Raw genomic sequence first — 23,480 nt, forward strand, 5'->3', positions numbered from 1 at the left:
CCAAGCCTCAGGACCACCCGGCCTCAGCAGTGTTGCTCTCGGCACCCCAGCTCCTGTGCTGGCTGCACACATGTTCCCAGCTCTCCACTGGCACACTCTGCCCTGCAAAATGTGTTGCAAGCACTTGCTGTAAACAAGGATTTTCATGGTTGCAAACTGTGGTTAGCTACAGCTAACAGGCCAAAATAGCCGTAGATATGATAGTTGTTGGCGTAGGACAAGGTGCAGTATCAGGGAGGGCGCTGGCCGGTGTCCATGCCTGCTTTGGTAGCTGGGAGAGGGTTTTTTGGGAAGCAAGTGCTGCATGTTGACAGGCGCATCCTGAAGAAGGGTTCCTCGCTCCTTACCAAACATGGGCAGCAGGAACCATCTTCCAGGCTCTTGTCCTGAGGACAGCGTATGCCCTTTTGATTAAGACAAAATCCCCTGAAGCAGCAGCCAGCCGTCTCTTGCTCTATTTTAGGCACTTCCCTCCCAGTGGTATTCTGCTGCCTGAGATTAACAGAAGTTTTCTAAATAAAATCCCATAAAATAATGCAGTCTGGCAGCTCGGTGTCTGTTCAGCCCAGTGATCGGTGCCGTGTTTTGCTGGAGCATTTAACACTCTTGTGTAAGTGCTTGTCACTGTGGTCAGAAGACTTGTCTGAGGAGCTGGGGGGAAGACATCATCTCTTTAATCTTCCAACTTGTTTTTTTTTCCTTTGGCCTGAAAACTAGGATTTCAAACTAATATTACTTATGCATCAACACCAGCTCGTTGCTTTTCTTTAAAGTTCTTCAGAGAATTACCTCCTTTGACCACAGATGGGCTGAGAACAGCACAGAGACCAAGCTGTCATGCTTGCCTTCCATGCAGTGCCTTCTCTAGCAGAAAAAAATATATTTCCAGCTTGCTAGCTCTTCCTAAACAAGCAGAGAGGGTTATCTGCTGTGATAGCCCTTTGGAGCTGCGGTCGTGAACTTGGGATCTGGTTGTGCTACCTGTAGCTGAAAAAACAACCCAGACTATCCTTGCTTCATGAAGCTGGGAGAACGAGCAAAAATAGAGCAAAACAGGCAATGTGGCAGTGTACAGAGAGATGTTTTGCATATGTATGTGTAAGAGGAAAACTCTGTTTAAGTTCATCGTATGAAATAATGGCAACATAGGATAGCCAGAGGCATTTTCTTCCTGTTGAAGAAGCATCTGAATGGCTGAGGTAGTACAGCCCTGTCATACTGAGTGCTGCACGAAAGGAGTGGATAGGGGAGTCTGCCTGTGGAGGGGTTGCACTGTAAGCCTGAGCTGAGATGCTGTGAGGAATGTGAGGATGTCTTTATGGCTAGGAGGCAGTTGAATAGTAAAATTGATTTAAAAACTAAAGAGACTTGTCAGGAGATCAAAATGCTAATTGCTGTCAAACTTAGAGCTCTTGTTTTACATGGCAGAGCGTGTAGTTTGATAGCAGATTGGGTTAAAACTTGGTGTTATTTTTTTCTTGAAAATTCTGGGACATCTCAAAGTGTGTTTTCACTAAGCAGCAGATTTTGGAGTGAGACTGATGAAAACTAGTTGGATCTGGCATTTACAAATGGTGGGAAAAGGTTAATTAAAATGTTACTAGTTTGGGGAAAAAAAATATCTGTTTATTACCAGTTCAGTATGTTGCCTTAGATACTGACTACTTGTGGCCTATGACATACCCACAACCACTGACAGAGGAGTTTACAATTACAAAGATCTTTCCCTTACTTTAGTCCTACAGAATAATTCATGAAGGAAGTGCTTGCCTTTTTTTAACCTCTGAGCTGTATGGCATGATGTAGAAAAACTTGCCCTGACTGTTGCCTCCTGCTGTGACCCCTGTTATTAAAATAAAAGCAAGCGAAGAAATCTCTTACCAGTAGATTAGAGTCTGCTGAGAAATGTTTTTCTATACAGACTGTAACATGAATTATTTCCTTAGAGTGGTATCAAGTTGTCCATTTTTATTTTTAGCCGTGATGAAAATTGGCTAATGCCCAGCAATATTCTTATATTTGAGGGTACAAGAGTACTCACTTATGGAGTTTAGCAGCTCCTCTGCTGATGTGTTGGCCAGACTTAAGTTGGCTCTCGCAGCCCTGGCCAGGTGGCTTCTCCGCTGAAGCTGGGAGCATGTTTTTCCTCTGTCAGGAGGGCAGGGCTGGTCCCCTTTGCACTACACTGAGCTGGATGCAGAAGATCTAGCTATGCAGGTTTTTAAAAAACACCCTACGCTACCCCAGTCCTAGTTTCACCTGGGCCGGTTCCCCTATCCTGGATTGTCGCACAGGCAGCAGGGATGGCTCCGGAGCAGCTGCTCCACGGCAAGGCAGTGGATGGGTAACGGCTGCCGAGGCATGGCGGTCTCCGCCTCGGAGATGCCACACGCTGCTCTCCTGGGTTGCTCTGGAGATGCCACATGCTGCTCTCCCAAACTGCACCCTTGCCGGTTTTGTCCCGTAGTAGCATTTTTCCTACGCGGGACCTCTCGCCCTCCCTGCAGCTCCCGTTCCGTGCGGGGCCGCAGGCACCACATTTAGCTCTCCGTGGCTGGGTGCCCGTGCTGTGCCGTGCCGTGCCGCCGGAGCTGCGTGCTTTCCCTTCACCCTATATGGAGAGGCTGCTCGGGGAGGCTGCTGGCTGACCTGAATTAGCAGCAATGCCACATCTGTATGAAGTGCTGCTTTTGTTGGACTGAGCTGATCAGGTTAAAGCCGGGCCTTGGACTGGTTTTGTACTGAAGGGAATAATTTGAAGGGAACAAATTTCCCATCAAATCTCATTTTTAATTGTTTGCCAGGATGTGCATGGTTATAATTTCCTCTATGGTGGAAAAGTCATGCAGAGGAAGAACAGACCGTAAGCAGAACATCGCCGTATCAGGAAGTCTGTAATTCATATAGGACAGTAATGAAAACCACCTTTCCTGTAAAAAGCCAGCAGTTTTTGCCCCATAGGCCCTGCTTTCCACTTGGTTGCTGTGTGAGTATGCAGAGGATGGGCAGCATCAGGTGTGAGATCTCATCCGGCCTGTGCAGTCACTCCCTGAGACTTCTGGAGATGAATGAGGACAGGGAGTGCAGGGTCACAGCTCTCCAGAAACCATACCTGCCGCTGCTGAAACCTGGAATGTAGCAGAAGAGGGGGATTTTTTAGTGCAAAGAAACATGAGCCAAAATTGCTGTGGGATCTTGCTGTGAACAACTCAGAGACCCCTGTCAGGAAGTCCCTGCAGTGAGGTGCACAGCCTAGGTGGGGGGGGGGGACAAAAACCTGGACTCTGAGAAGGGTGGGTTGAGACTGTGCTTCCAGAGACGTGAAGGAAGCAGGTTGTATCTCAGATGTCCTGCCAGCAAACTTCACTTAAAAAACAACATTCCCCTGAGTTAACTCTGAAGCCCAACCACCATAGCCTCTGCAAGGTGGCTACTCGCACCTTTGCTTGTGGTTGGAGACCTTTAAGGTTCACAACACTCATGTGTATGCTGATAGTGTCTTTAGACTTCAGCCTATTCAGTTATATAGGAGGCAAGTCAAGGCTCAGATATGGCTCTTTAGAAGATACGTATTTGTTCTAAGAAGTTTCTTACCACTTCCATTTTCAACCTGTTTTGTACCCCCTTGTTTCTGTATTGAACCCTGGAATTGCATAATCAGCAGTGGAAAAAATGGTTTGACTGATTTTGTTTGCTTTCTCTCCCCTCCTGCCTCTTTTGTGACAGATTAAAAAGCAGCAACAAGATGTGTTAGGTTTCTTGGAAGCCAACAAAATTGAATTTGAGGAAAAGGATATTGCCGCCAACGAGGAGAATCGGAAATGGATGCGTGAGAACGTCCCTGAAGACAGCCGGCCCGCAAGTGGGAACCCCCTGCCGCCCCGGCTCTTCAATGACAGCCGGTACCTCGGGGTAAGCGGTGGCTTCAGGTCTCCATTTCTCCTCCTCTCAGTCCTCTAACTCCCTGCCATAGCCTGTGCTTTGCTGCTGTAATCAGCGGGGAAGGACCTGGCCAGCTCTACGTTCAAGTGTGCAAACCGTGAAGGGTGTGGAAGGTGTTAGACATTTTCCCCTCCTCTTGATCTTTTAATAACAATTGGTTCTTGAATATTCTAGTTCTGCCATAGAGGAGAGATTAAAATTTGGACTTCCTGATTCTCAGATCACTGTGCTGTGTACTGGACTGAGCCTACCACCACCTTGCAGTGTAGATACTTTTTTTTTTTCCCCCCTTTGGGTTTTTTCCTCCTCTTTTGGCTCCGAAAGTTTACAGAGTTTTTTAATTCTCATGTTCACCATGATTGTGAACTAACACTTCACAGAAAACCAGTACTGTTGCACCAACGTTGTCTCCTGTAGCAAGTTCAGAGATCTGTTCAGTCTACCTGGGCTTTGCCAATATGTGTGGATCCCAGATTGCTCTGTAGTCTGTTCATCTCCCAGAATAAGTGCTTATATGAAGTGATGTCCACCACGATCGTAAGTCAGTTTTCTGATCTTTCTTGGGATCAGTTTTAATGTACTGATTGCAAAATGAAGGCTGTTGCGGTCCACTTACTCCAGTGCCTTGAACTGTTTAAAACTCATGTTGCAAATACAATTCCTACTTGTAATTATTTTAATCCTTGATCAAAAGTAAGTTGCCCTGCAGCACTTCTACTCAGCAGGCCATGCTTGAATGATTATTAGATTAACTGTTAATTTTATTTTTAAAACTTAATATCTTCTGAAAAGAGCTCACAGCATGCGTTCTTCTGGTGCTGTGTTGGTTTCTGAGTCATTTTGCAGCCTGGTTCTGTCCTGCAAGGCCTGTAAGTCATAACCTGCTAGTTCTGGACCTTTGCAAGGCAATGCAGTGGCTACTGAAATTATTCTCAATGCGCCAGGAATTTTTCTTGCTTGTAATAAGAGCAGAACTTGAAACATTATCCACAGTGAGCTAATGTACCACTTGCCTCTCAAAATTTTACTGTCGTCGCGACCTGGAAAAAGGTTGATTTGGAGCAACAAATGTAATGATCAATAGTTGCAGCTGAAAGGTGGGAAGCGGCATGTCACAAAAAGTTGAAGATCTCTGTTTCGTTATCTCTCTTTAAAAACAAACAATCAAAAAGAGGCAAATATTTCTGTAACCATAGAATGTCCAGTTGCAACAGTATCACCCTTCCCCCTTGGTGTGTCCCAGCTTTAGGGATGCAAGCAGATCCCTGCGCAGTTGTCCTTTATCAGTGAAACGTTGCCAAATTTCTGTTGCATTGCTGCAGCTGTGCAGCAGAACGGGGCTTTACTATGCAGTGGTGTGGGACAGGAAGAGGAGAAGCTGTGTATGTACCTAGATCTGGATGCTTGCTTATCAGAGATGTTTCTGTTGTATCCCCAACTGCAACCCACAACAGTTCTGAATACAGTAATTTTGGAGAGAGGAGTACAAATGCTTCAGATTGGTTCTTGCTGTGGGTTTATTCATCCCCAAAATTTTGGTTGGTGTCACTCTGAACTTTCAAAGTTCAATCAATTTGTGTAGCTGGATTCAAGTTAGTACAGTTTAGCTTTCAGGAAGGTAAAAGTTAGTTCTGTGCCCACACACTTGAACCCCTTTATGCTTCTATCTGATCTATCTCAAGCATGAACTACCCTGCTTGTTTCATCTGATGCAGCATAACTGGCAGAGGAATGAGCAAAATGACTTTATTGGCCTGTGCACAGCAGGAAGGCTGTAACTATAGATGCCGTGCAAGTTGGCATGAGCCCTGCTCCTTAGTCACAGGCATTCCTTTCCTGGTAGATGCCACAAAGCAGACTGCTGGACTATGTGCTAGCAAGATAAACAACCCCTTTGTTATCAAGCAGCCCCAGTGCCGTCAACAGAAGGGCTTCAGGGAGGATTTAACATAATCATACATGTTTTTATCAAACCAGCACCTGAATGTTGTGTGTACAAATGGAACAAGAATTTGACATCACTGATCTGTAGGCAGCTCGAATCCTCTGTTCGCTGTACTTTCTTCTGTTCCAGCTGCAGCAGCCTCTTAGAGCTGCCCCACTCTGAACACGCTGCTATTTTCAAGCAGCATTGGCTATTTATTGGGTTTTTGCCTACCAGACAGATGGGCATGTGAAGCAGTGTGCCCTCAATGGCAGCTCCCTCCCTGTCTGCAGCCCGAGACTGAGCCTGCTCTGATCTGCTGCTGCCTTGCCCTGGGTTTCTCAGCCAGGACTCCTGCATCAAAACACTCCCCAGTAAAGCCAAAGGAAGCTGGTACTGTTGCTTCAGTTAAAAAGGGAGAGAAGGAAAGTCATAGGACAGATATGTGCTGAGTTTGGAAATCAGAGTGAGTGAAGTACAGTAACTCGGACAGCGGTGGACTTGCACAAACCTGGGTTCGTTTGGTTGGTGTTTGGCAGCTGCTGTTGCTGAGCCACACTGGCATCTTACTTGCTTTTTCCTAACTTAGACAACTAAGCTGAGTTGTTTGTACTCTGTACAGCACTGCATTCTGCCTCAAATATAAGAAAGGGCAGAGAGGGAAGCATTGGTATTTCTTTTATTATTTCATTGTTTTTACCTTAATTTTCCTGGGAAGTGGCTGCGTGCATATTTAGAGCAAGTATATTGCACCTTGAATACGATGAACAGTGCTACCCCATTTCCTTTATTTGCACAGACTAATCATTAATGGGAAACATGATGGGAAAAGGTGTATTCTCATTTACAAGTTTAAATTTAACTTTTAACAGGTTTAAGAGTTAATGTCCATAGTTGCATGGTTGCCATTACTAATCAGTAGTTATCAGTGACATCTGGAGATGACATGTTTCTGATGACAAGGTACAGGCCCAGCCCGTTCCCACAGGAGGGACACCCGTGCCAGCCCAGTGACAGCTACCTTGCTGTGGAGGCTGTCCCTCTGGGAAAGGTGGGAGCACCTCACAGCAGCATCTTGTTGCTACAGATAGTGAAATTCCCAGCTTGTCACTTTGCAGACAGTACAGTTCACGGGTTATTAGTGCTAATGTTAAATACCTGAGGTGACACGCTGAATTTTGCATTTGGCTGCAGGAAGGAGTTTGCTCGGTGTAGGTTGGGTAACACACCAAATTGAGCTGCAGTTATTTCTGACAATTCATACTTCTCTCTTTTGTTTCCACACCCCACCCCAACTCCCATGCTGAAGGACTACGAAGCTTTCTTTGAAGCGCGAGAGAACAATGCAGTATATGCATTTTTAGGGTTGACTGCACCACCTGGTTCAAAGGTAGGTGTGCATATTTCTCACATGGAACACAACCTGTATTTTACACCTGGTTCTTCTCTGCTTATAGTAGGATACTTTTGTGTGTTCTCTGACTGCCCCAATCAGTCTTACCTCCTAGTCTGATGTTCGGTCTCCAGAGACTAACTTTCACGCTTTAACATTGCAGCAACACACCATTGTTACGTGCTGGTTTATTTGGAGGATGCTGTGTTCCCTGGTGGCGTTTTCCACCCCCTCCTCCTACCAGAAAAATTCAAGTACAGATGCTTTTTTGGTATTCTCACTGCAGAGCCATGATGCTCCTTTTTAAGTTAATGGAAAAGCTTTTGTTGCTTTGGAAAGAAGATCTGGGTCAAGCTTTGGAAAGAAGATCTGGGTCAAGCTATTCACTAGTAATAATTGTCTCTTACTAATGTTACCATTGGATTTTTTTTATTATTTTGTTTGTTGTACATGCTTGGAATAAGTCAAAGAGTAGTTAGTATTTGCACTGAAGAATGCACAAGAAATTTAGGTGAAAAAACTTGTCACAAAACTGAAGAGTTATTTCAGTTCAGTGAAAAAACTTCATGCATCTGAAGTTTTGAAGATTTTTGTACTAGAAAATACTTTGAAACCAGAGTCACTGTTTTTGAAAGAATGTGGTCTTGCTTCAGAGTAATTTTTATCTCCAGCTTGTTATCTGAAGACTTGTTTCCCTTTGCCAATTACAAACTGGGTTGCTGCTTTGTGGATGCAATGGGCTGGAATTCTCCCTTTGATTTTGATAGGATGGGACAAGCCTGCTTTGTACGTTTCACTTAGCAGCAGCAGGATCCTCCAGGTCAATTCCAGATTTCTTGTTCCAATGGATAAACATGCCATTTCCTTTCAACTTCATTCATGTAAGAGTTGAAGGTCATGCTGTGCACATCACTAAGAGACCTAATTTTAAAGGTGGATGATGACCCACCAGCAGTGAGCAGTAAAAATTATGGGTCAGACTGAAGCAGATTTGGGAGCCAAACTAATTTCTAGCATTAGCTCTGCTAGTGTGAATGGTGAAACTCTGCCTCGTACAGGGTTTCAGAGAGCAAAACCTGTGATATGTGTCCTAGTATCATGGGTCACCAGTGTCCGAAGGCCAGCTGCACACAGTGCAATAGTCACGTTAATCTTTATTAAAGTTACTTGGAATGTCTGTGTGGCACTGCACGAGAGTATGCAGGATGGAGCCAAGGAGTGAGAAAGCAGCCCTGAGACCATGGGATGCAGGAAAGCTCATGCATTTCCCCTCACAGTCGAGATCTGGGAAGTGCAGTGGTGCTGGGGAGCAGTTGCTGCTGTAATGAACCAGGTTATCTGTCTCTGTAATGTTTACAAACATTCCTGCTTACTTAACCTGCCAGACTGCAGAAGCAGTCTGCGTGGCTAGTAGTTGCTCTGATTCTGTCCTCAGGGGTGCTCGGAGTCCGTCCTCACCCAAGTTAAGGTGAGGTTTAAAAAGAAATGTAATGCAGTTCTCTGTTGCATTTCCGTATTACTTGCTGCAACTTGGGGAGGTGCATTTGAGCTGATGAGGATAAGCTTTGCATAAGTGACCTTGTACCCAGTGCTGTTGGTCTGACTTCTGGTATCTGTCCCACAATTACACAATGTCAAATCAAGCTGATTGCGTGCTGCTGAGGAGGAGAAACTGATTTGTAGATGCTGAAATTGGTATTTACAGAATAGCTCCGTGCAGCTTGCATATAATATTGTCGTTAATAACATTGCGCCTGCGTATGCTGCTACAGAAAATGGAAGGAGTCTGGGATCAACCTGTGTGTGATTGCAAGAGAGGACCTCAACAGCAAACCTCCATTAAATGTCATTAGGAGAGATCTGGAAAGATAGTTGACTCTGAACACAAAGGTCCAGTATTAACGCTACCAAGAAGGGCTCAGGAGTGAGCATGGGAAATGCAAGTAACTGTTTACTGGGCCTGGTGGTTTGGTTTGTGCTTTGGGCACTGAGCGTGCAACTGGACTGACAAACCCAGGGAAAGGGTGGCATTCAGTTTATCTTAAATATACCTACTTCAAGCAGTATGGGTGGGGTTTAAAGGGAGAGGATTTTGTGGGTTAAAGGCTGTGATGTAAGGACTGAGAGCATGCTCAGCGAGGGGCCTCGAGGGAGAAATAAGGACAAGTTTGAAAGAGGGATGGTGTCAGATCCAAAGAGCTGAGGCTTTCCCAGGTAACGTGCAGGAGCACGCCCAAGGAAATTTTCAGGTTTTGAGTGAAAAATTTGAGCTTGACCTTCAAGACAAACAGGTTCGCATGCTCTTTGAGATACTTGTACCCATTTCCCTGGTGATGAGGGAAATACCAGGAATCCTCTCCAGCTTACCAGTGCCTGTTTTGAAGACAAGTACCTTGTCTTGCATTTTCTGGAGGAAAAAAAAAAAAAAAAAAAAGAGCTGGATGTCACTTCTGTAGTGCCCAATGGAGTTGTTACAAAGCCAAAGGAACAATCTCCTCTTTCTTACCTTGCAAAGAATCACATTGTCCTTTAGAGAATATCAAACATCCTTGTTTTTTCCAGGCTTTCTAGTTCTTTTTAATCTTTCCTTCGTTCTTCCCCTGCCTTTTCTGCCATGAATAGATAGGATGCCCTCACATGAGCAGCATGGGTGTGTGGTGATGCCCCGGGCTCTGCTCTTTGACCTGCGACGTGCAGCCAGAGAAGCAGAGCGCAGGCCAGGAGCACAGCAGACCTGAGCCAGCGGTCTGCGTGAGGCTGTTCCCACGCCCCTGGGTTGAGAGGCAGCACAATGCGAGGCGCTTGGGCAGATAGCCAGGAAAACCAGAGTGATCCACCATGTCTAAGATAAGGGAGATATGCATGGTACTTCCTGCCCTGCAGGCTGCGGTCACCCTCTGTGTCCCCTCTTTTACAAGTCTCACAGGCTTCTGGGAAATTCCCTTCTTAGTCCTTCCTCCTCTTGTTTTTTATTTGTTTAGCATACTGGCTTATGTTAGCAATTATTGAGTCTCTTATTGTCAGTATTTCTATGCAGTCGCAAAAGCAAACAACTCCATTATATGAAAGTTGTTTAGCAGATGTTGAACTTTTTCCTTTAAAATAAACCAACTGTCCACCCTGAAGTGCTACAGTGGGACTCTGTTCATCTTCTTGTAGGCCATGTTGCTGCTAACAGGTAATAAATGAATCTTCAGTAACAAGTACACTTGTAGAAACCATCTTCCGAAAAAAAATCCTTTTGTATTTCTTCTGTTGTCATTGCTCCCGTTTGTGACCATCTTACAAAGGCTAAAAGAAAACTGCAAAATGCAGGCTGTTATTTTTTAATGTTCCTTCTGAAACATCCTGAGAATTGTTAAGAGGTTATCTGGTATGTCTGCCTAACTGCTTTAGCTGTTCCTTCGTCTCAGAAGCTTCATAGGGATGTTTTCATGTAGCCGAAGGCACCTTGAAGAGGTGTGGGTTGGGAGCCCTGGGCATGGGGAGCTGGTGGCAGGCAGGAGCTCCCCAGGGAGCACATCCTGCTCAGGCTCGCTTGCCTCTGCAGCAGGGAGCTGGCACATTACTCAGCAACGCGTGTGCCAGGACAGACCTGCTGCCAGCCCGGGACAGGTCTCACGCAGTGGCCTTGTGCTGGAGCGGCTCCGGGCTGCGTCTGCCCAAGGACTGGCAGGCTGCTCTGATCACTGTTCTGGAAGGCAAAAGCAAAACGCTGGCTTTTGGCTGTTTGATAGGGTTTGGTTCAGAAAGTAAAGTGCATCTCTGCTGAGACCTTTTTTTTTTTTTTTTTTTTAATGTGGGGGCTTTTATTAATTAAGAATTCATTTTCCTTTTAACCATAGTTCTCTAAATAATCTTTGATCTCTAAATAGTTCTTGTGTCCTAATGTGAAATGAGGCATCACTTGTTACATCTGATCTTCCTTTGTTTTAAACTTTTATGGTCAAAACTGGCTGTGGGCACAGGCTGGAATATTCCTGTAGGTCCTACTTGAGCTAGCTCAGAATTGGGGCTAAAGCCAGCACCGTATGGGCCTTGTTTTATAATGTCATCACAGGCAGCGAGGTCTCTCTACTGAGTTGGGTTCAGTGCTACTCACTTCTTAATCACATACTGCTGCAGTTTTTGTTACATCATATGCAAACACAGATATGTAGACTCATAAAGTACTAATATGTGTAATTCTCTTCTGCCGTTTCAGGAAGCTGAAGCACTGGCAAAGCAGCAAGCATGAATTTCAACTGCCTTAAATGTTCTGTAAAGGGAATTTCCACAGCTTTTTATAAAATAGTACAATTGTCTGCTTCAAGAAACGTAGATGTGATTTCTAACATATGATTGGTGCTTGCAGCATTCACCATACATAACACAGATTTGAACACAAGATGAAAATGTGAACATAAAGGTAGAGAGCATGGAGTGTATTATTACAAAGTTGGAAGCATAGGAAACTGAAGCAATTAAGACATGAATGATTTCCATGTAGTTTAAACTGTCTTGGCAATCCGTCCATTTTGTGTAAACTTAAAGAAACTATTTTAGTACTAATAATACAGATGGGGTTATACCTAGAGGTCCAACTATTTAAAATATGGAAAACAGCATCTAAACCCTTGTCAGATACTAACTTCAGTGCCTGAGTTGCCTCAAAAATGTTACTGAATTACACAGTAATTCTTCAGTGTCTTTTCTGGTTTCAGATGAAATTGTAGGTGGTATTGTGTAGTACAGCCATTGTAGTCACTTTTGGAAGTTGTGTTTGTTCTTTTGTAGAATGGATATTTAAGATTTGTATTGTAACACACTGTACAGATGATTAAAACAAAAATGCCATGTAGTTCTCATCTAAGTGATCCATGTGGGCTCTTGACAAAAAGGGATTTCAGCAATGGACAGCCTTTGCATTGGCAAGTTCATCACCCAGCTGCCTATGCATGACTCAGTGACCTGTCTGTGTGCAAGATTCAGCCACATATGCGCTAATTCCCAGGCAACGTTGCAAATAAGCCAAAACGGCCAGAAATGGCATTTCCTTACCTGTATAAGGGTGAAAGCCTTTAATGTATTTCTCTGCAAAAATACCAGTTCACACTGCTTATAGCATTAGGCATATTACTGCATGTTCAAGTAGTCATTAGATTCATACAGCATTTTTTTCAAATGAGGAAACGTTTGAATAGTGAGAACTATTGTAATTAAGCAAGACTTCTTAAGGCTTAAAAACTTTTTTTCCATTGTTATTGCCATATCATGAAGCTGTTACAGGAATTGCAAATCTATTAAAATGTCTTGTATTGGTGAATTTACCACGTGCAATATTAACCTGTCGGTTCCCCCAGTGCTTGTGAGATAGCATGTATTTCTTGGCTATATTCTACAAAAATAAAAATAACTGCAAGTGCTCTGAAGGGTAAGAAAAAGGTTTTAAAAGTGTGTGGGTCATTTAAAATGAGTTTGCACCACATAATGTACTTATTCCCCAAAAGCATCAAAACACAGTAAGAAAGATAATTAGTTCTTGCTATAGTTAAAGGATCATTCTAATAGCTCTGTGCATACATATCTTGCTTTTTTTTTGCTTTATGACAACAGAAGCAGGTGGTACAGATCAGAGAAAGCCTGCAACGCATCATTGCTGTTTGGTTATTTTACACTGATGCTGTAAAATGTATACAGAGCTTTTTAAATACTTTCTGAAACAGATTACAGTTCATAGTTTTGCAGGCTGAAATTAGGAAGCGGATAAAAGTAAAAACTTATGTTTACAAAAGTGTTCCAAAGTGCAGTAATCAAGTGCTTCCCTCGCCAACATTTCTTAGGGGCTTTTGCTCCACTTTTGTTCACTATAACTGATGATTTTGTCAACATTTGTTAGAAAAGAAATGCAACTAGTTGCTTTGGTAGGAGAGCAGCTCTGCTTCTACACAGCTTGTGATGAAACAGTCACAGACGTCCAAGAAAGCAGGATCAAGCACGGAGCCAAATTCCTTAAAATTACATTTAATTGATGTTTTATCTTTGCTGATTTGGGAGCCTGGGAGTCAGTTTGAGGCTTGTGCTTACAAAAGCCAGCGCAGTACCACAAGGGATAGATTACTGTTGCCTTACCTTCAAGATTTAACACATGCATTTGTGCTTTTTCATTAACAGGCTTTATCAGTAATTACTGCAATTTTGTGAAATTTATTTGTAAGATCTTTTGGGGATGGAAGCTAAGTTACGTTTTAAATCCATTGTCTGGTTTTTGTTGTTTGTTCTGATTTAGTCTTTCCCAGACGAGGTGATTTTTCTTTCTTAATATTGGCTTTGTCTTTCTCTGTGTCTAAACTAGTGGTCAAATTTTTGAGAAAGTAAGAATACTAAGTGAAGTCTTGCGAAGAAATTGGAATTTGACACACAGGTCGCTATACTCATGCCAATTTGCTGCGTTTCCTGTGTAAGGAAAGTATGGTGTAAGCTTTGTGAATTACAGTAATTATTTTGGAGCAGCTGTAATTGAAAGTTGCTGCCAAATTCTGTCAGTTCAGCGACCCAAAACATTCTGAAACTATGTCAATCTCTGTTTCTGATGGTCAAGAAAATTGCCCAGTTTAAGAAAGCAGAGTCACTTCCCTCATCTGGTCTCCCCCCTTGCCATATGGTAGCGTTCAAACTGTATCAGCATTCCTAAGAAAGCTCTGTTGAGACAGACTGAATTATTTCTTTGTCTGGGGAACAAGGCACCGACACAAACTGAAAAACACCGAAAGTAGCTCTTTGTTGTGGGACTGCTTGTAAACCTTTCATTTTGATGCGGATATCTTGCATGAATTTAGGAGTGCTAGGAATCTGTTGCCTATATGCTGGTTTTCTGTTTCCTATACCTGTGTTAGTTTAATGATGGGCACAAGAACTGAGTTTGTTCTTTTTTTGTTCTCCGCGCCCCCCCCCCCCCCCCCCCCCACATGTAGAAGGCAGGCATTGAGGATTTAACCTGTATATTAACCATTCCTTTATCATTCCAATAAAACTGTTTTAGAGTGCTTTCTGACATGATTTACTTGTTTGCATGTTTTGTTCATGGTTTGAGGTGGTCCCCTAAGTTGAACGGAGTTTTCAAATGAAAATTTTTTTAAAAGTACAGGATCTATTCAACAGAGCGAACATAATGCATCTGCTGCTGCTGCATGTGAACTCTCTTGGGTTGGATCTCTCACCTGTTGCAACTAATGGGTGTTGATTACATCAGATACACCTACCCAAAATAGTCATTGGAGGTTTTGGGGGTTTTGGGAGAGCGCTGACTACACTCCCTAATTAACCCGTTTTTCCTGCTCTTGCCCCAAGGCAGGTACAAACTGAAAGTGGACAGGGCAAATCGGCTTCGCCCCATGCCTGCAGAGCTTGCCAAACAGTCTCAGTTGCTTTTTTTGCAATGCGTAATTAATTAGCTTTATGCTCACAGCGGGGAAACTATGTTATTTAGTATCTGTGTTGCCGGAGGGCAGTGTAGGAAAAATTTTTTAACTAAAACTATTCACTTTTACCTCTATTTGCCTGGTAGATCCAGCCAGGTGCATTCTTTTTAAGCTTTGCACCACCTACATCTGTAGAGCCACGGAAGGTGCATCCGCAGCTCCTAAACTGCACTAGGATTGACTTGCCCAAATCCCAGACTTCAATTCACATCCTCTGAAGGAAACCAATACCTTAATTCTTTAAAGAGTGGTTTCAAAAAAGCTGCTTGTTTTGCCATTTATAGGATCAACTTTTTTCTCTCTGACCACCTCAAGCACAACCGAGAACTGTCAGTTACACCGATGTCATCTAATGGTGTTTGTGGCTTGTCTCTCATGCTTAATTGCCCTTCTTTAGTGTCTTAAAAAATGGTCCATAATGTAAGATAGGGAAAAGGGCTTTTAATGCCATTTCTAAATCACGGGTAATCCCATTTACTTTCCTTGTATATGCACTTCACTTGTATAACTCAGAAAAATCTCTGGTTTTCCTGTTTATAAAAAAAAAGTCTTAAAAAGCCCAATTTGTTATTCATTAATGTAAAGCTCAAAACAAATACTTTTCAGAAATCTGTTTGAAAAACAAACCACGTGTGCGCATATGTTTACTTGCTGTTTCAGTTTACAATGGTGTGCACTGTAATAAACTTTTCTACCAACTAATGTGGGATTTCATTAATTTCTTGTTTAATATTCTTAATCAATATGACATGGAACATTCTGTAAAGTCTGATTGTATCGTTCAGCTCCTGTTGCGTGGATTTCAAATACGAGAAGTGTCTTGCAATACAAATTGGAGGTGTGCATAGTGGAGATGGGTGCCTGCTAGCCCCTTACTGAAGACTCTTCGTTCAGCAGGGCAGCTCAGTTACCTTCACAATGCCCAGAATGTGTTACCGTGAGGTACAGTTGCAGTCAGCACAAGCAGGTAACAAGTCGCTCTTGAGCACCTCGATTGCTGGTAGGAGGTTGTGTGTATTATGTGTGTGTGTATACATATATATACACACACACGCTGTAAGTAAAGATCTGTTCTGTGGCTTGGTTTTCTGTTCGGGTTTATTTTTTTAACATTAGAAAAAAGTATTGGCCAGTCCTGTGCACTCAGGCACACAGTTCGAGAAATAAAAAAAAATAAGACTTGCGAAGCACAACGTAATTTTTTTTGGACTAATTTAAATCTATCAATGTAATAATAGATTCAGATTGATCGGTAACCTGTGTTAAGAACTTTTACCAGACCAGATCTCTCCTGTGTTTTCCCCATTATGGTAAGAGAATTTTAATAGCCAATTTAAAAAGAAACTCGAGACAGCTCATTACCTGGGACCAAGCCATTAACGTTTCCTGACTTAGCGTTTTCCTTTTTGCCATTCTTGCTTTTTCAGGATTTTTTGTGTGATGCAAATACAACAGTGGGAGAGCCTGCACAATACTGCCTAGAGAGGTATTCTGTGTTTGCATCTCCCCAGCCTCTGATGTCGAGCTGGTTCAAGGGGAAAGCAGAAAATGAAGGCATGTACTCGTTGCTCCCATCCATACAGCCCGTTTCTGATCCGAGTACTGGCACTGCATTTCTTCCATGTTACTTTCTTTTCCCCTTTGTCACCGGGATCATGACAGCATCTGCGCTTGTTCTGGAAATGGATTACACTTAGTGTAGAAAAAAAAAAAAGATCCATGAAACGCACCTGAATTTGTACCTACACAAAATAATCCCACTCAAATTACTTGTACTGAGCTTCCCACAGAAGTAGTCTGTGATTTGTCTAAATTATGTGATCTTGGTAGAATGTTTTAGATTTCAAAATTGTTAATAATGAACTTTTCTATCAGTAACAATTTTGAACTGTTAGTAAACTTTTGGAAAAACTCTGGAAAATGCAATAGGATTCTAAAAGCTTAAAGCGATGAAGTAATCACTCTTGGTACAGGTGGTGAGCACTGTTGCTGTAAATAATGAGTATTCCGTGTAAAATACGTGTAGTATGCTGCATTTGTGGAGTATCAGAATTGGTTCTATCTACAGTAATCCCTTCTCTCAGGTTGGTTTATTGAAGGCATCTTCAGGAACTTTGAGACTTCCATTTTCAGTCACTTGGTGTAACGTCTCGAAATCCTTTAAAAAAACCCACAGCCAGCAACATCATTAATATAACGTCAACTGCAGTACAATTCCCCTCTCACTCCAATCCCTTTTCGAGCCCGCTCCCAGCAGGCAGGGCAGGTTATTTGTCGTTATGCAAACAGAACTGGACCAGGCACCGGCATTAAACCCGGATTCACGTCCGCCGGGGCCGCCCTTCCCACCGCCTCCGGCTGCGGGGCCCGGGCCGTCACCCGCCCGCAGGCCGGGGAACTCGCCCCGCTGCTCGGTGGCGCCCAGCCCCGAGTGCCTGCGGCCTCCCCTGCCGTGCCGGGGTTCGGGCTGGGCCGAGCGGCCGGGGCTTCGCCGCCCCCCGCGGCCCCGCCGGGGGAACAGACCGTCATGGCGGCCGCGTCCCCCCACCGGCCGCCGCCTCGGGGCGTTGCTGCGGCGGCAACGAACCGCCATACAGCGACTGGGCCCCGCCTTCCCGATTGGCCGCTCCTCCTGTCAGTCAGCGTGAAGACCCGCCCTCCCCCGGCGCTGGGGCGGCACGGCGGGAGTGCGGTGGGCGCGGGCGGCCTGTTCCGTTACCGTGAGGCGTGCGGGGGCGGCCCCGCCGCCGGGAGCGCCGCTCTCCCACTCCTCTCCGCAGCGTTCTCCCGGCGGCGGCCTCGCCGAGCGCGGGCCGCCGCCCTCCCCTCGGCGCCGGGGCCCGCCGCAGCTGTGCGGCCCGGGGGAGGCGCTCCGGACCCGCCTCCCCGCGGCCTTGGCTCCCCGCGGCCCCGCCGTGCCGCCCGCCCGCCGCGGTGTGGGGGGCTGGGCTGCGCTGTGTTCACGAAGCACTGCGGCCCCCCGGAGCGGCGGCCGGCCGAAAGGCCGTGGGTGCCGGCAGGTGGCGGCGCAGGCCCGCGGTGCGGCCGGGCGGGGCCGGGGCTGCGCTCCGTGCATCGGGCGCGGGAGGCGGCGCCGAGGAGCGGCGGTGGGGCGGGCGCGTGTCCGGGACGCGCCCGGGAGCCGCTGTGCCGGGGCGTATGGGCTGCGGGGAGCTCGGGGCTGTTGGAATGGAGTCCTGCTGCTGCGAGTGGCAAAGCCTTGCAACAGCTGTGCTGGGGAACAGCGACCGTCAGCAGCTGCTGCTTCACCGCCACACGTGCATCAAACACCGTGTCAGGGCCGAAGTCAGGGGCGTTGCGCACATGCTGCTGTATTTCAGAAATGTGACAAGTGCGTGTGGTAATACGCACTGCTATATTAATTTTTTCCCTATACATGAATGATGCAGTCAAATATTTTTTTTTCCTTTATACATTCTCCTTTAAGTTCAGCCTCGGGATTCAGACGTGCTTGTCTTGCTGACTGGCTGCAGTCTGTTTCCAGCTTCTGAAATTACTTTGGTTCTGCCTTGCTCTGGTTTTATTTTTGTAATATTTCTATTTATTTTTGGTAAGATCTTACTAACAGAAACACATTGGCAAGATCTTATTGATAGAAATGCATTCATTTCCTTGCATATTGATGCATTTGACACCTAAGTACAACTGAGATGAAAGGTGACTTGTTTTTAATCACTCAAGACTAATTACCTAATTTGATTTCTTCCTCTCCCGCTCTCTGTTACTTTTGTGTTTTGTTGAAACTACCTCGCAGAAAACACCACCACAGCTGGCACTAATTACAAGCTCAGTGATGGAGGCAAGATTTAAAACTACATGGAATTTGAACCATCCTGTTTCCTGCCCTCCAAGACTGGGGCAGGAGTACTCTGTTGAAGTCACAGCCCCATCTAGCATGCAGAAGAAATGAATGGTGTGAGGTGATCAAAAATAATTTTAAACAACTTTTAAATATGAAATCAGTTTTATACAAATTCAGCGGGACTAAAAATGGCTTTCATTCTGGCTCTGTAAAACCAGAAGTCTTTTTTGTGAAATACAGGTGATAAGTAGGGAAGAGGAATAATTTTAGAGACTTCATTAGACCTATGTGGTCATAGTTATATCAAACCTTACATTAATTCATTTCTAAGACTCATCATTATTTAATTGCCAAAACATGTTGCACGATGGGTTGCAATCAGAATGTTGTTGTAATGTTATCTTTGCACTCTAGTTTTATTTTGCATTTGTGTCTTGCTCATATCACTACATTAAATGGTGTCTCTTTAAGATCTTTTGTCCAGTACTTGGTTGAGATTCAGCTTCTGAATTATTTATTTTTTCATCTGCAAATAAGGAAATTTAGAAAGGCATCAACAGAAAGTCTTCAAACTGTAGACTGGATCTGGTGCTGGGGGAGTGGTGTGGCTCAGTGCAGTAGCTCAGCCTCAGCTTGTGGGAGAAGGACACGCTAGCAATGCCATGGGGGCATGTCTGACGTGCCATTGAGATGGAGTTAATTTCTGAGCCCAGAGAAAGTGGCTTTGGTCAATGAGCAAAAAAAAAAAGTGATCATCCACAGCTGTCTGATTGCTACTGCTTTCAGAGGCAGATTCTCGTATTTGTGTTTTCTAGACAAATGATATTTCATCAAAATCTTGATGAAACAAAGTTGTCAACTGCTTCCCCATCAGAAGAAGGTCACAAGACTATTAATTTAACTTATTGTTTCAAAAGGGGAAATTATGTAAATAACATCGCCTCTGTAAGTCAGGTGGATATTAGAACAAAACTGAACTTCTGTAGATGGAAATGTTTAGAGGAATTGTTTCAGTTTTGAACAGCCTGGCAAAGTACAGGCACTCTGATCCTTTAGTAGTCTTTGTTGGTTTTAAATGACATTATGGCAGTTAGCAACTCATCAGCGTTGCACCACAATCGGAAACATCTCTTCTTTTTTTTTTTTAACATCCTCTTTTAGATCTAGTGTCACTTTGTATTCAAAAACCACTCGCTTTTCCAGTGGGATCACTTCTGTTTTAGAAGGGAAAAAATGGGGAACTAAATCATGCGTATGGAAGGTTTTTTTCCACATAGACAGCAGTAAAGAAAGAGTATGTAAGAATCTATTCTCTTACAGCAGCTGTAGTAGGAGAGTTCTGGGCTATGTGATTATCTGCCTCTCTCACCCGACTAGGATCGGTAAGTCTGAGCTTTTTGTGCCTTTAAAAAAATTCTTATGCTTTGTTCCAGAATGCAGACACTATTTAATTTTTTTTAAAGACAGCAGTTTTGCTAAGACTGCCACGTTTTAGCTCTACACTAGCACTATGAGCATTTTCAAAGCAAAATTATTTAGCATGTAAGGGTCTAGGTACCTGTGTCCTGCTTTTCAGAAGCAAATGAGGCATGCAGCATTGCAAATTCCATTGAGGTTCAGCAAGACTGAGACTGCCAAGTACTGTTGTCTCTTTTGAAAACGGCACTTGATTTCCTAAATGCCTTAAATGCTTAAGAAAATGTTGTCCTGCTTTTTACATATGTAAATGATTCTGTAGAGAAACAGTTATGCTAATGTAACAGGCAGGGCATGGTGTACTGCCTTTCTTGTCTGCTTTGGTCTCCCTTGCAAACATACCGCAATTTCAGTGTTACCTTCAGCTTCAGGGAGGGAACAGTGCCATTCAAGCTACAAAAAAAACCCCGAAAAAGAAAAAAACCAAACGGTTGTACTGTGGCAATGTGTAAATTTAGAAGAGAAGTCGAGAAATTCCATCTCTCGAGTAATTGGAGTTTTAGAACTGGGATTAAAAATAAATGACCCTGTGCATCAAGTTTTGTTGCAAAACAAATAAGCCAGAGTATATGGTTTGGTTGCTGATAGAAGCAAATGAGTTGAGTGAGGAGGATCTTTCTGGTTATATATCAGATATCGTATTAAATTTGCAGTGGTTTCGTTTGTGCACAGAACTATCTAGTGACTGGCATGGCATTACTACTGATGTGAATTGCCAGCACTGTGAAAAGTATTGAGCCTTAGTTGTCCCTGATATAAGCGGCGTTTCTGGTGAATTTCAAACAGCGTGTCAGTACATCAAGTTGTTTGGGAGAATTATGATGTACTCTTCAGTAAAACTGCCTCATCCCTTGCCTCCCCTGTTCCAAACCATGAGAGGTGTGTGAAGGTACTTCAGAGATTATGAAGAGATTAAAAAGTCATTTGAAGAACAGAGAGGTTTTCTTGTGTTGACCTTTCCCATTCCTCCGTAAGAGGAGTGGTGATGATCTTTTCCTTAGAGAGTCTAGGTTGGACTTGGCTCTGAAGGGAAAGATTCCCATTGATTTTAACAGTAAGCAAATTGAAAAGGAATGTTAAGGAATAATTAACTGTAGCAGATTATTTTGAGACATATTGGCTAGCCTTTAATTACTCATGTGCATTTAGTGTAACTGTGGAGCCTGTAGATACAGAAACATACTACTCATCACTTCACTATTAGGGAAGACAAACTAACTATATCTTTAAAAATCATCATTAAGAGGAACTCTAAAATCATTTGTGTATGTGAATTGCATTTTGGATGCAGTTTTATTAGGCCTGAAGAACTATTGGCATCTTTTGAAGATCCTTGGCACCTTGCAGGAGGGCTCAGGCCAATTCAGAATCAACCTCTAAGTCTGAATTTGATCTTGATTTCCTTCCTGTGTCACCTCTTTGGCTCTTAGAAATTGTTGTCTTTCAATGGAAAATCTTGATTTGCAACTGTTGGTAGTGATATAGACAAGTAAACTAATCTTGCTGATTTTTGTAGCTTTTCAACTAGCCACAATGCAGAAGAGATACTTAGGAACAGAAGTGATACTACAGATGAAAAACCGGGTTAATGCCCTTTCTGTGTCTTCGGAATTACTTTTGTTGACATGGTATAGAGGTTAAAATTGTAGAAAATAAAGACTAATTTTCCTTTTTCTCTAAAATATGAAAGGTGCGTTGTTCATTTTTTATTATTATTCCTCTTTGTCCAAATATGTTTGAGATACTCTGCCTGCCTGTCCTTCGCTCACAGGACCACATGGAACTCTGGTGATTAGACTGTTGCTCACGCTTGTCGTCATGCTGGCAGAAGGCATCTTAACCAGCCTCATCTATAAAGAAAGCTGTCATCAAGATAAACCTCGCAGATCTCATGCATCCAGAAAGGTTGAAGAGGGAATTTGGAGACAGAAACTTGTAGATAAACCAAAAATTAAAGGCTTTGCTGATGGATGTGAGAAGCAGAGTGAGATCTCTGCTAGGGGTAGCAAAATGGAACACAGGGGTGGTCCTCAGCGGAGATCCATACAAGAGGCACCTCCAAAAGATCAGAAAACACTTGTTAAAGGAACTGTATCGCCAGCTTTACATATCCCCAAAAGAGAGCAAAATACTGAGCAGATGGACTTGTACAGATCCTGGTCATGCAACAGTATTTATCAAAACTATCCTGACTTACATATTGGGGGAGACCGTGTGGGGGGCCATACGTGTGATTCAGGTTGTGTTTTGGACCATGTGTGTGATGAACTTCCCGATGGCCCTGTTCTGCTGTCCATAGATATTCCTCTGGGGCCGTCCCCTCTGTGTGAGCATCCCGAAAGGCCCAATATAAAATCTCTGTGTGGAGATGAAGCTGGAGATAGGAGTATCATTCTCTGTGAGGAGCCTCTTTCAAACTCCGTGCTCAACAAGTACATGGAAACAAAAGTGGCAGAGCTCTATAAACAGTTTTTTGAAGAGAACTTGACCAGGTGTGGTTCTGTAACAAACCTCCTCACTTCCAGTTTGATACGGAATAACGTGTATCAGTTAAGCTTTCAGATATCACAGGAGCAGAGTATAGAGACGTCAAAAGCCAGAGAAGTGCTCTTGCACTCTTTAGCTTTGTTTAGTTTGCACACTACCCATAGAAATAGCTCTGAATTTAGTACTCCAAGCTTACAGATCTCAAACCCAGCATGCATGAAAAAGAGTGGCAGGATGCAGTTTACATCGTGACTGATGTACTTAGCTGAAGAGATGAATGTGGTTAGGAATGAATATTTCACTCTAAGGATTAGGTTGGGAAATGAAAACATTTACACACTACAGACTTTTTCAAATAAATATATTAAGGCTTAAACCATGCTTTGTTAGCAAAGGAAGTACAGGTCTCTTCTTTTCTTCTAATAAAGAATTTGAAATGAATTTATCTCAAAAATGCTAGTCAGCCATATTTTAATGTCCTTCTCCTAGGACCCTTGGCTTACTAATTGTAGTCATGTATCATCGGATTTATTTCTGCAAGACAAATCAATCAAGACGTGCTGGTAAAACTTTGCTCTGTGAGACTGAGCCAGCCAGTGAGAGTCACGTTGTCTATTTTGGACTTTGGGCTATAGAGTTGAAGGCCAAGTTTTGGATATTCGGGTTCAGATTTTGTTCCTTGAAAAGCTTGATCACAGTGGCTGAAAAAATGTTTCTTTGGTTTGAAAATCTTGTCAGCAGATGGAGGTGTTCAGGACTCTGGATTATTATGTATATATTATCACACACAGGAAATATATCAACATGGCACATGAGTGCAGATGCCGATATTGTTGCATAGGTATGTTTGTACTGCATAGGTGGAGTATGCTACCATGAAAATCAAGGTGAAATTGTTGATCAACATTGTGAAAGTACTTAATTTTCTGTAATAAATGTTTTTCTTTTAAATAAATCCTGACCTTTTCAATGAAA

The 23,480-nt window shown here is 43.5% G+C and overlaps 2 protein-coding genes across 4 annotated transcripts in view; both read left to right on the forward strand.

Moving 5' to 3' along the window:
• The window catches only part of SH3BGRL (SH3 domain binding glutamate rich protein like), a 37,630-nt gene extending 22,209 nt beyond the window's left edge, over positions 1-15,421 (forward strand). The window contains exons 2-4 of the mRNA XM_056359394.1: positions 3,727-3,912; positions 7,176-7,256; positions 11,464-15,421. Of these exons, the coding sequence (XP_056215369.1) occupies positions 3,727-3,912; positions 7,176-7,256; positions 11,464-11,496 (300 nt within the window). The 3' untranslated portion in view covers positions 11,497-15,421. The remainder of the gene's footprint in view (positions 1-3,726; positions 3,913-7,175; positions 7,257-11,463) is intronic.
• Positions 15,422-17,459: 2,038 nt separating this feature from the next.
• On the forward strand, positions 17,460-23,480 carry LOC130158620 (TLR adapter interacting with SLC15A4 on the lysosome-like). Of its 3 annotated transcripts, none has more exons than XM_056359392.1 (3): positions 17,460-18,660; positions 19,863-19,924; positions 21,790-23,480. In XM_056359392.1, the coding sequence occupies exons 1-3, from the start codon at positions 18,647-18,649 to the stop codon at positions 22,755-22,757; spliced, it is 1,044 nt and encodes a 347-aa protein (XP_056215367.1). In that variant the 5' UTR covers positions 17,460-18,646; the 3' UTR covers positions 22,758-23,480. The 3 variants fall into 3 exon arrangements, with proteins under 3 accessions (XP_056215367.1, XP_056215368.1, XP_056215366.1); XM_056359393.1 differs by having other exon boundaries at positions 19,866-19,924; XM_056359391.1 differs by having other exon boundaries at positions 17,462-19,924.

This window comes from Falco biarmicus, chromosome 14 (genome assembly GCF_023638135.1).
Source record: "Falco biarmicus isolate bFalBia1 chromosome 14, bFalBia1.pri, whole genome shotgun sequence".
Classification (NCBI taxonomy): domain Eukaryota; kingdom Metazoa; phylum Chordata; class Aves; order Falconiformes; family Falconidae; genus Falco; species Falco biarmicus.

Coding starts and splice junctions, on each gene's coding strand:
- LOC130158620 (XM_056359391.1), top strand. CDS start 19,618: ATGACATTATGGCAGTTAGCAACTCATCAGCGTTGCACCACAATCGGA. Junction 19,925..21,789: donor CTCTCACCCGACTAGGATCG/GTAAGTCTGAGC, acceptor CTTCGCTCACAG/GACCACATGGAACTCTGGTG.